The sequence below is a fragment of the Suillus fuscotomentosus genome (assembly GCF_016647785.1).
Source record: "Suillus fuscotomentosus strain FC203 chromosome Unknown F5891scaffold_11, whole genome shotgun sequence".
NCBI lineage: Eukaryota > Fungi > Basidiomycota > Agaricomycetes > Boletales > Suillaceae > Suillus > Suillus fuscotomentosus.
Window position 1 is genome coordinate 177,837 of NW_024539523.1, and position 12,197 is coordinate 190,033.

Sequence of the window (12,197 nt, forward strand, 5' to 3'; positions counted from 1 at the left end):
TAAATGTTGACTTACTTGGAAGCTTTCCTTCCCTGCCCAGGCATTGGCCAGATTTCTACGCGCAGCTGTTTAGATATGATGGCATCTCGCAAAAACGAGTGTGCCAGGGTGTGGCTGAGCGTGACGCTCGGAAGACCACAAGCCTTGCCTCCAGCACCTAGATACTCGAGGACGGAGTTGATACAAAAGACGTGTGTTGCGACATAGTGAGCATCCTGCCCGTGGACAGAGTAGTAGTCTGTGCGATCAAATAGACGGATCGTTCCAGTTTCAGGAGATTTCTTTGGGAGTTTGGAAAAGAATGCAACGAAAGGTCAGAGTTAAAATTTCTGTTGTCGAGCAATCGAAGACTCACTCGGTTCATGCTCTGCATCTTTCCCTTCCCATACATGAGAGCCATGCTACCGTTAAATCTTGACTTGATAATAGAAGGAAGAAGTGAAAGATAAAATGCGTCGCGTCACGCGTATTGAAAAAATTGCTCCCGCTCTCTTTTGCAAATCTGCTCGTGTATTAGGCTGCAATCGGCACTGTGTTGCTGTGTTTTACATAACTTTCGCACTACCTCGGCTGGGGCCAAAGTGGTACATAGCGGTTTACTTGACTACTAGATTACACATTCACTATTTGGTTTGACCGGTGATTAGCAATACTTAGTAAGTATCTTCTTGAATGAGCGCCAAGGCTTTTTCAGAGCGAGCCTTGATCAAGCACTCAAAGGGCTTGGGGTGGCTGCGAGTATGTATGTTCAGAGCACCGTGGTCATATTAAGATACACAACATACCTGATCGACCCGGATGAGGGGTCAATTTCAGGGGTGATTTCAACGCCATTTTCGACAACCTTGGAAACGTCAAACACCACAAGTGACATCGCGGCGCATATCCAGATGGATGCATCAGCGAGATGCAGACCTGTCCAGTCGAAAGCAACCAAGGTCAGAAAACTGTCTTGTCAGTCAGCACCCTGTCAGTTGCGCATACCTGGGCAGAGCCTGGGGAACAGAACCTTAACATTTCACTTAGAAATATAACAGCGACTTGATCCTTACCGTCTACCAAAACCGAAGCATGCCCTGCGAGGATCTGCCTCAGGCTCTTTTCCATCCTTGGCCAAAAAGCGCTCAGGATTGAATTCTGAGGGGTTGCTATATGTCTGCGGATCATTGAGCATGAAACTGTCACAATTCAAAGCGTTAATACAGTGGATATGCGATGAGGAAGGTACAAACCATATATTAGGGAGCATCAAAGAACCTTTTGGAATGTAATACCCATCGTGGATGTCGTCCAAAAGAGGTATACGCGGAAAATGGTGCACCGAACCTATGGTGCAATACAGTATAAGCGGCGGGTCTAGTACTTCAAGTCTGCGTAGTTCCTTCATGATACAAAGGTGCGAAAGGATGCTTGAGCACATAACCCGGGGACACTGTTGTTTCAAATAAAACAAAATAGGCGGTCTGGTTTGTTGGTAACGCGGACGACAAGCTCGTGCTTGCAGCCATGGACCAACGATTGAGATCGAAATGTAACAAGCTGAGCTGTGATACGTATCACAAGACGGAGGTGAACACTCCAGCGAGTAGTACTTGCAAGAGACGGCTGGAAGTGATATGATCACGCAATTAATCCTGGAGTGTGCAGTCAAGTACTTACAAGCTATCCTTTGTCACCAGAAATGTGCTAGACAAACTATGACTGAGGCGCGGTTGGTATATTGATGAAGAAAAAACACCGATTAGCGCAGAAACGCTACTTGCGTACGTAAGCTTAACGACCAAAATCGGAGTTAGTAAGACCTCAAGCGCTTTGGTGTCTGCGCGCGTTAACAACTCGTGCCGCGAAGATCATAGTGGAGATGTTTTGAATGCTCGGAGACAAGTACTTATACAGATTGGCAAGACAGATTTGTAAGTATGACATCGAAACAACTTGAACACAATCACAATGCGCAACGAGGAACTAGTATGACTGTCAGTCCGATGAGATGAAAACATATGCGAGCTCGAGTCAGAGTAGATATCTAGTAAGGCGGGAGATACACTATCAAACACCCAGTTACCGTAGTGCACGATGCATGCTAATCATCAATGCCTCGAATCTCAAGCGTTCATCCTCAGGCAACATGCGTAGACGAGACTTCATGAACGTGTAGTAGACCTTGTTCTCCTCGCCGCGAAAGTCCAAAGCTGCAGACCAAGGACCCGCTAAGGCTTTTTGCAACGACCAAGCACGCGAGGTTACTGCAAGGGCGATGACGTTGGTAAGGAGGGGTTGCCAAGACTCTGTATCGAGGGGAATATAACGAGAGTATTGCTTGCAGGATATGATGTGTTCTAACAGGTCAAAGATGGCCTTGTGGCCACATGGAGTTCGACACAACCTGATTTGCCCGTCGTCCATGGTCACCTAAAATGTATAGAGTATAGTGAACACCGAAAACGTAAGGTTTGATCACAAAACTCGGACCTACCTCAACAATTTTATCCACAAATAGAAAGTCTGATAGCAGGGCTGCAATATTTGCGACCCGTGCTGCTTGCATTTCGTCTCTTGAGAGAGATAGATCAAGGCTCAAGTCATAAGCTGATATCCAAGAGATACTGGCGATCTCCTCGAAGTCGCCATGTATCTCCTTCAGGATTGCTTTGAGCCTCGCGAGAAGGTTCTTAGCGTCCGGCCCCGATTTCCAACGGATGAGTTCATGCCCGTGGTTGACGTTATTGCTGGTATAGCGAGCAATCGTCGCGTCTAGCGTGTTGTTGGCAATGGTGGAGAGTTCAGATGCGGACGGAAAGAGATTGTCTTCGAATAAGTTCTTGAACATGTCGGTCCGAGCGTCCCCTTTGAAATCCTGGAGTAACGTCGGTGTTAAAAAGACGAACGACGAGGACGCCTGTTCCATGGACAGGGATGATTCCTGGGTGACGTATTTGGAATTGAGGAACTTCGTCCGGGTAGAGGTGGCACGTTTGGTTTTGCGGGAGGTATGCCTACCCCGGATCAACTTTTGAGTCGTCACTTCAGGTATGGGGTCAAGGGGGGCCTGAACGTTTGAGTCGTCGGATCTCATGAAGTAGTAGCCATCGTTAGACATGGCGGGCTGAGAGTTGTTTGAGCTGTGGGATACCACGGAATGGTAGGTGTCAGGAAGGGGAGGAGGATCGTCCGTGCCGTGTGATAGAGTGAAGTTGTAGTTGTGACCGCCGTAGTAATGGCCGCCCCCATCATGCGCTTGGAAAGAATGTGGCAGCGTCATTTGCACGCCCTGCTGGCTGCTACCTGAGGGCACCAAGTAGTTACCGTGTTGAACTTAAAGATCGTCGAAGTTAGAACGGCAGAAATCAATTATACACAAAATAAATACCGTTCAGGTGGCTGATATCGTGTGATGGCAGCTCGAGATGGCCGCCGGCAGAGAATTGGGAACCGGGCCCATCATAGTGCTGGACTGGCTGCTCAAAGTCGATGTTGCCTTGGGTGTTCGGGTAGCTGTCGTAAGTGTGATGACCTGCACTGGGTCCTGCGTGAACTTGAAGATTGTGAGTGCAGAAGGCTGATGCAACACGAAAAACTTACCATCACCATGATCAAAGGCGGCATGAGACTGCCATTCAAAATCTGACATGTCCATTATGCGAGAGTCTGATCGATAACGACTTGTAAGCGGCAGTGGGTGAAAGTAGAGGGGAAAAATTGACCGTGATGCTTCGTATCCCCACCGGTAGTCAGATGTTCAAGCTCGGCATGCCGGACGCGATACCGAATCTATTGGACAACGTTATTAAAACTTACAATATTATTATTTCGATCTCGTTGAATTAGGCCCCTGTAGCTCGACACAGCGTCCGATTGGAGGGACGTGCTTATTTCCTGTTTGGGATGCATACAGATTTGACAAGTCGACGCATCCTACATTAATTCCCGCTATCATAAGGTTTGGGGTGAAACAAGGTGCAACTCGTGTCGTCGCCAAATGGAGTTCGATTGCATTGCGCAGCCCTACGGCTAGTAGCTTCCGAGCCTCGCGCCTAGGAAATTCGGAACCTTCCACTGATTCCAAATTAGTCGGGTCAGCCAATTTTGAATTCAGCGTCGGCTGCTGTCAACTGACTCGGGCTCAGAACGCTTCTCAATGCCATCCAAAGTCACGAGCACCCGAAACACACCCTCTGAAGCGCGAGCGAGGACTCATCAGCAGTCAAAAAATACGAAGACAAGTAACAAAACATCCGATCGCGCGAAGAGAATGAGCGCTACGAAAAAACGAGGCGTGAGAAAAGGGCACTCGATATATCCACGGAATTTGCAAAATACGTGTCTAGAGAGGCCTCCATTTATGTCCAACATTATACTGGTGCCGGGTCATGCAGCCTGCCGGAATGTCCCGGCACCACGGGTCCAGCTGAGCAGCTGCGCCGACTCTTCCCTTCATCCATTTTCATTCTGTACTCACTGTCGAGCTCGTCGTACTCTACACCTCCTCACTCGTTCCTTCAAAGTCTTCAAATCCCGCCCGCCACTCCCTTTTTTTTGTTATCTCAAGCATCTATAATTTTAGTGTCACACACACCGTAGTTCTCCGTTTTTCTTTACTGAATTATCATTACATTAATGGTTCCTTTCGTTACATATTTCATTGAATAAATGCTTATCAGTCCTTGACATGTTCAAATTTCGTGAGCAGGTATCCCGCCCTCCCAGCGGCTCCACCTGCTCGCGTACCACCCCGAGCTAACGCTCGGCCCAGCCCAACCTGTTAGAACGTGTCAGTGACCCTAGAGCTAGATGAAGCTGGATCTTGATTTCCTGAGCCCCAATAGTTGACCGGTAATATTGTATTTACTGAGTCCGCTTCGGAATTAAAATCGACGGATAATCCGATAATCCAACTGAACTTCTGAAGTGCCGTTCTCGTTCGGCTTCACAACAAGTCGTCCGCAGCAGCTGTAATAATTGGTACATGTCATGTTGTAAGCTATCGTAACAAATGGATGGCTGGGTGACTCGGAAGAGATAACTAATACTGACACAACTCGAATGAATGAAGAACAAATAAAAAAGTGGGGCCTGGCGCCCCACATCATCGATGTAACTACAGGGGAAACTTTGTCCCAGCATCAGGGAAACGTAATTCACTACAGAGTGTTACAGAGCGCTCTGTAGCATTCCGTGGCACAATCCAACCCGCTGATGCATGATCCATCACAAAAACAAAAGTGCGATTCTACTGCTGCTTTCCTGTTGCTACGGCTCGATGATTGGCCTGTCGCCAACAAGGTCAGTGCAAAGTTAGGTGACTCCAAAGGAATACTGATTACTTCAGCTGGCATCGGCAGAACCTCCCAACTTGGAGGTTGTTCGGAATCGGTCTTCTTCCGAGTTCGTAAGCGCAATGCCAGAGTCGTCAGAGTCGCTAGTCACATCTGTGACTTTGAGCTGATCGTCAGCTGCAACATTACTCACACAATATAAAAAAAACATACGAGCATTTTCGAGATAATCCAGCTGAGTATCTCCAACAGAGAACAATGCAATATCGTCGCTATATGCTGTGACACTGCAGTCTATCTGTTCCTTGATATCCTTCTCATCGGATCTTACGAGCTCCTGGACTGATATTCCAAGGGGCTCTTGAGAAGCATTTGTGTATTTTTCCCCCTCATCCTCCAAAACCATGTGAAGGAACTTTAAGTGCTCCTCACTAGCATAGATTTCCCACGCCGTTGCCAGAGCAGACACACGCCTCCATTCAACGTCAGCGTGCATCGTAACGACAGCTTGAGCTGCAGCCCCAGGAGACAACCTTCCCAGGCAACGCTCAAGCACATCTTTGCTCTGGTATTTTTTTGTCAATAAGCAAGTTCTACATTTATATATCACAACATACCTTTTCAGCATCTTCCTGACTCATTGAGTCTTTGTGACGCAACTGATTGTTAAAAAAGCGGCGCTCCAATCTGGTAGAGCCATTCCTCTCATAAGGCTTTGGGTTTGATTTTGCATGCTTGACAAAACGAGATAGATGGTGGATTATGGGAGGAGGAGTTACAGGTTCGTTTATGTCGCTGTCGGTTTCGTCTGATGATGGTGACCTTGCACGTTTGGTTCGCGGGACATGCCGACTGAAAGTTCTACCAGTCGTCATATCAAGAACTGGAGCAGGTTCATGTGTATCCACAGTCATGTGACGACTAGGCCCATCACTGCCCTCACACTCATGACTAGACCCTCTGGAAGAATGAGAAGGACTGTGAAAGGACATGCTTAGCGTGGGCAGGGGATCAAGAGGGAGGCAAGTATGTAGGTTCCAAAGGCTGAACAGTCGCTTATGAGTACGTGTACGTATAATATTAATATAACTGTAATTCCTATATTGAACCTACGTCGTATAAGGCAAAAAGATAAGCAATTTGAAATACGGATAGCATGAAACTCCGACTCGAACTCTCACTGGATGTACGTATATACCGAAGTGGAACGTTCGAATGTTGAAGGTCGAAGCTTCGGAACTTGGAAGCTCAGACGAGGCAGTATAGCCGGCGTCAGTAATACTTCATGTGGTTTTCACAAAAAGTACTTTGGATCCTGTTGTTTTTTTCAATGGTGTCTTGCGGAGCTCGAGGTTGCTCTTGGGAGAGAGCAACAGACAATCGAGGACTTAACAGACATCGCGCGAGCTGCAGCTTTTTCAGGAGGTCTAGTGTTCTTGCAACACAGAAAAGACTAGAGCGTGCGAGGAATGCGACTTCAGCACATTTAGCTGCAAATATGTCCACGAACGCTTCACAAGTGAGTCGATTGGTTTCTGACGAGTCAGAGTTGAATCACTAAACTTGTCAATAGAGAATCTTACCATTGAAGCCTTTCAGTGCCCCTTGTAAGCCCATGGCCGGGCCTAGGTCTAGTCCAGCAGCTTGTATGTCATCCGATGTCCCCAGCCCGAGTCTCAAAATTGCCGAGTTGCAGCACCCCTTTAATAACTCCGACTTGGAAAGGCGACAAAATGTTGACTTTGACATGGACGATGGGCTTAGTCTTGGAAATGGATGTCATCGTGAGATCTTATGTCCGAATATTTGATGTCTGCTGATCACTCTACTGGGTTTTAGAAGTTCCCGTACTTCCTAGGAGACGTATTCCAAGGTCTTTCAATGATATCGAGCATCCAGCTGAGGATCTCAATGACTGCAATAATGTTCCTGTTCAACCACTCCCAGCCCGGTCCAGAATCCGGCGTGTCCTTCTTATGCTGAGAGATACTCTTCAGACCGCCTTTGACTCGGTTGGGATCTGTCGTCTATACCCTCGCCGTCCTTCATTTGAGCCCGATAGATTCGTACCGTCTTCATTACTTGCCAATTCGTGTCCGATAATCGTCCAAGGAACTGACTCCCCAGCAAAGATCTTTCCGCCACCCTACCCATTTCCAAATATGACTATTTATCGCCTCATGACGTGGATGAACTCGGGCAGTCACCAGAAATCAGAGACTGAGGTCCAGTGACTCGTCAGTGATGTTCTCCAGGCTGACGATTTTGACACGAAGCATCTTGAGGGATTTTCGGTTAGGAAGAACTTGAAAGAATTGGATAAAGATAAGGGCGAGGAGAAAGTCACCTTCCCAGATGACTGGATCGAGACCGATGTCACCATCGACATCCCTACGAGATCAAGGGAGGAGAGCCCAAAGGCGTATAGTATTTCCAGATTCCATTATCGCCCTCTTGTTGAAGTGATCCGCGCGGCATTTGCAGACATCCAAGCAGGCACATTCCATCTACTGCCTTTCAAACGGCTATGGAAGGATCCAATGGACGATCACCAGGAGCGAATATTCGATGAGCTCTACGCTTCTGATACCTGGCTAGAAGCTCAGGACGATCTCCAGAAGCTGCCCAAAGAGCCTGGCTGTACATTAGAACGCGTCATAGCGGGTCTTATGTTCTTTTCTGATGCCACTCACCTAGCAAATTTTGGCACTGCTAAGGCATGGCCCCTCTACTTGTATTTCGGCAATCTGACGAAGTACGCACGATCATTACCTCAATCGGGAGCGTGCCATCTAGTAGGATTTTTACCTTCGGTGAGTCCTCCTGGTTTGATTCTCGACTATTAACATGAACGGTTTTTGTTAGCTCCCCGACAGCATTAAAGATGTATTAAGCAACCTGTCCGGTATATCAAAGACTGGCATGGCCTCGCTTCATACACACTGCCGTAGGGAGTTATTTCATGCATGCTGGGAAATCTTACTTGATGAAGAATTCCTTCGAGCATACCGCCACGGTATCATTCTGACTTGTCTGGATGGAGTCCTGCGGAGAGTATTTCCAAGAATATTTACCTATTCTGCTGATTATCCAGAGAAGTACAGCCATCCTGTTACGACGTGTGTCGCGTGCGGACTGGGATGATCTAACAGCGACGATCACGACAGTGATACCTCGTGCTGAGAGTCCAAGGTCGGCTCCTACAGAAGAGCAGGAGTTGCGTACGTTCACGGAGGTGAACGATGATAGCGAGTTACAGGCAGAAGGGGTCTCAAGTCCTCCTGAAGGTGCGGGTCTGATGTCGAGCAGGTAGCTTTAGCAAGACAAAGGTTTCGATGGTAAACCCAGTAGGATTAAAGTAAGGAACATCTACTTTAATCATCGACCTTATATAAGGCTACTCTATCGTATCTAAGCTCAGCCTGAAGCTGGGTTCTAAGTGCTTATCTATCGAGTCAGAGATACCATGCATGAGGCAGGCTTCTATCAGTACACGAGGCAACACGAGGCTTGCCTTCTATCTTGATAACATATATAGGTCTTCTAGACCTATGTCGTCATATCATGTAAGCGATCCAGATCGCTTACCTAATCCGGCATCTTCCGGACTTCTCTTCTATTCGTCAACTGTTCGTCATCTATTCGTCGAGGCCCAAGGGGCCCGGGTATCGTATCGTATCGTTGCCGTGCAGGGTGGCAGAGGGCAGGTCGTGTAGCTGGGGGCTCACGTAGTGACTGTAACACATCCTTTTCCCTAATTTGAACCGTTAGATCATTCGTCACTTTTCAGGGTTTTGATCGCAACCATCAAGGATATGGGCACATGCGCATGTCCTCGCTGTCTCACACCAAAGAAATTGTTTGGTTCCCTCGGTTTACTTAAGGACATGAAAAATCGTATAGCTACACTTCGAGTGTATGCTACAACGAAAGTCGACAAAGCACGCGAGTTTATCTACCGGTGGGGAAACACTGTACTCGGTTCAAAGGTTGAAAATGCTCTTGGAGAGGGTTCCTGGGTACCCACCATCGTAAGCGCAAACAGTTCTTCACGACTTGTGATTAGCTGAGATCAGTTCCCCTAGAATCAATTTGCCAAGAAGCTTGGGCCGCTCGGCCTCGACCCATTTTGCATGCTCGTTGTTGACCTTATGCACAAGTGCGAATTGGGTACTTGGAAGGCGCTGTTTACGCACCTTGTACGGCTTCTTTATGCTCTTCCTGGGGGTAGCCAGCTGGTGGCTACTCTTGACAGCAGGTTCGTGAATTCATAGAGTGCTGTCACTATTTACTAATGCATCGTCGACTCTCAATAATACCGTAGATTTCGCCAGGTCCCCACGTTTGGTCATGGCGTGATTCGAAAATTTGCCAACAACACATCTGAGATGAAACGATTAGCGGCGCGTGACTTTGAAGATATCTTACAGGTTATTTCATCTTTCGTTTTTTCTTAGACTAACTGACATGTTCCCCAAGTGTTCTATTCCAGTTTTTGAAGGGTTGTTTCCACCAGACCACGATGCAATCGTGCAGTCTCTGTTGTATCGATTCGCACAGTGGCATGCGCTCGCTAAACTTAGAATTCATACAGAGTCTACGGTTACTTTTTTTGACGAGATATTCAAGAAGCTCTGTCAGAACTTGCGGAAGTTTCAACGCGACACGTGTGCTGCCTTCAATACCATCGAATTACCGAAAGAAAAAGCGGCTCGCCAACGAAGACTCGCTCAGCACTCAGAACCCCATACCACCTCTCCAGAAGTGAATGGATCGAGGGTAAAGAAGTTCAATCTTGGCACTTACAAGTTCCATGCAATGGGAGATTATGTTAGAACCATCAAGCTCTTCGGAACAACGGATTCTTTCACCACTCAAATAGTATGTGCCTGTTTTATTTACACTATCCACCTGATGTTCAGTTTGGCCAGGGAGAGCTTGCACACCGAGCCCTAAAGGCATTTTACCCGCTAACCAGTAAATTAGATACTCCAGCGCAGTTAGCTAAACACGAGCGGAGGCGCCGTGTACTTCGACGTGTTGCAGAATTTGGAGGCACGTCATTCTCCTCTGATAGCCAATCGCCTACCGAAGCCACGCCTTTGGTGCTCTCTCGAAACCATCACCACATCGCGAATACTAAAAGCAATCCAGTCAACCTATTCCCCTTCCTTCGAGAACACGATGGCGACCCAGCAGTTAAGGTAGGCATGATATTGCGGTTGGAACGCTTTTCTCACAATAGTCGTCAGAATTTTATTCCAAGGCTGAAGGACTACATCCTTTATAGGCTGCGCAAGCTCGACACCAGTCATTGCGACCACGTCTTCACAGATGAAGAACACAACTCGGTAGTTATCCCTAATAACACTATCTACTCAGTCCAAACCATGCAGGTGTATTACACTACATACGACCTCAGACGCGAATATGATACGATCAACCCTAGGACCCACGCCGACGTCATGGTGCTTTCGGGGGAGATGACACCCAGCCACCCATATTGGTACGCTCGCGTGCTGGGTATCTACCATATGGAAACCTGGCTCAACGATGGAGATCAACCTGTAAAGCACCGTCTTGAAGTCCTCTGGGTCCGATGGCTAGCACCATTACGGAACCATAAATGCAGCATGAAACATACTCGTCTTCCGAAAGTCGCATTTGTTGATGAATCTGACCCTGACTCGTTCGGGTTTCTCGATCCAGACCAGGTGATTCGAGGAGCTCACCTGATTCCTGCTTTTTCCGCGGGACGAGGCATAAGCTCCCTTTCCCTTGGGAAATCATTGGGACGTCCTGATGGGGAACTAGATGATTGGGAATCATATTATGTTGGGATGTGAGTGTGCTAGCATAATACCTTTTATGATACATTAACCCTCGAGTCTTTGGTTAGCTTTGTCGATCGAGATATGTTTATACGCTATACTCACTTTGGCATTGGACACCCAGTAGTGTTGCGCAAGATAACCAGAGACTGTCTTGGCTCACTAGTAGCGGCCCCAGCTGACTGTGACTCGGACGCTATGGATATCGTTGACGATGTAGACCTTGAAGAAGCAGAACGTGACGATGAACAGGACTCGGATGAGGACTCGGATGAGGATGAGCTTAGCGATGAGGAGCTGGATGGAGATGATGGAGATGGAGACGGAGATGGAGATGAGGATTTGTTCGATGACCATCTTTCTTTTTAATTTTTCCTCTATCGAGTTAAGCCTTCAATTACTAGGTTTGGCAAGCAGTACGATGTACACGCTTTACAAGCTGTCTTTGTCCGCAGACGTACGGTGTGTAGCTACTACAACATGATTACTAGGCTGGTCACCGTGACCCTCTTTGGTTCAACGAGTTTCTTTCCATCATGTATGCTTCATGTGCCCTCGAAACCTTTTCAACCTCTTCAACGGCCTTGTATTAGCACCGCCGATCAGCAGGTTGGATTGTGCTACGGAGTGCTGCAGAGCGCTCTGTAGCACTCTGTAGTGAATTACGTTTGCCTGATGCGGCCGTACCCGTACCGTGAGGGCCGACGTTCTGAGTCCCTTCTGTGACCTGATCCATCATGATTTCGTCATTCTCATCTGCATCTCGACTCAGTCAGGACAATTATTTTAATTTCTATCTACATTATCATGGTTTGTCGCTGATGGACCCGGATATAAGGCCTCAGCCCAGGTGTCGGTCTGCGTGTCTACGTAGTACTAGTGCTGACATTCCTATGATGACGATATGCTACAGCCTAGCAAGTTAGGCTTCGAGCGATGCGCCCGTTCCTTGGACCCTAGTAGGCACCCACACCAGTTTGAGTATGGTTGACTCTTTTATCCATGTACGTTTTCAGCTAATTTTCAGTGTCAACTGCCAATGTAACAATAAATTTATTCAATTACGTTGGTAGCACTTATGATCATCATT

General features: G+C 47.5%; 4 protein-coding genes across 4 annotated transcripts; all 4 read right to left on the reverse strand.

Moving 5' to 3' along the window:
* Window positions 1-11: 11 nt before the first annotated feature.
* On the reverse strand, window positions 12-311 carry F5891DRAFT_54192 (uncharacterized protein; the record flags this gene model as incomplete). Its single annotated transcript, XM_041372186.1, has 1 exon — window positions 12-311. A coding segment is annotated over one exon (300 nt), but the record flags the coding sequence as incomplete, so codon positions are not given.
* A 342-nt stretch (window positions 312-653) lies between these two features.
* On the reverse strand, window positions 654-1,174 carry F5891DRAFT_946539 (uncharacterized protein; the record flags this gene model as incomplete). Its single annotated transcript, XM_041374682.1, has 3 exons — window positions 654-732; window positions 786-947; window positions 1,053-1,174. The coding sequence occupies 3 exons, from the start codon at window positions 1,172-1,174 to the stop codon at window positions 654-656; spliced, it is 363 nt and encodes a 120-aa protein (XP_041229374.1).
* Window positions 1,175-2,061: 887 nt separating this feature from the next.
* F5891DRAFT_1184747 (uncharacterized protein) lies at window positions 2,062-3,631 on the reverse strand (the record flags this gene model as incomplete). Its single annotated transcript, XM_041366482.1, has 4 exons — window positions 2,062-2,412; window positions 2,477-3,315; window positions 3,371-3,535; window positions 3,583-3,631. The coding sequence occupies 4 exons, from the start codon at window positions 3,629-3,631 to the stop codon at window positions 2,062-2,064; spliced, it is 1,404 nt and encodes a 467-aa protein (XP_041229375.1).
* A 1,694-nt stretch (window positions 3,632-5,325) lies between these two features.
* Window positions 5,326-6,268, reverse strand: F5891DRAFT_977357 (uncharacterized protein; the record flags this gene model as incomplete). Its single annotated transcript, XM_041376699.1, has 3 exons — window positions 5,326-5,453; window positions 5,490-5,841; window positions 5,894-6,268. The coding sequence occupies 3 exons, from the start codon at window positions 6,266-6,268 to the stop codon at window positions 5,326-5,328; spliced, it is 855 nt and encodes a 284-aa protein (XP_041229376.1).
* Between the last annotated feature and the right edge of the window lie 5,929 nt (window positions 6,269-12,197).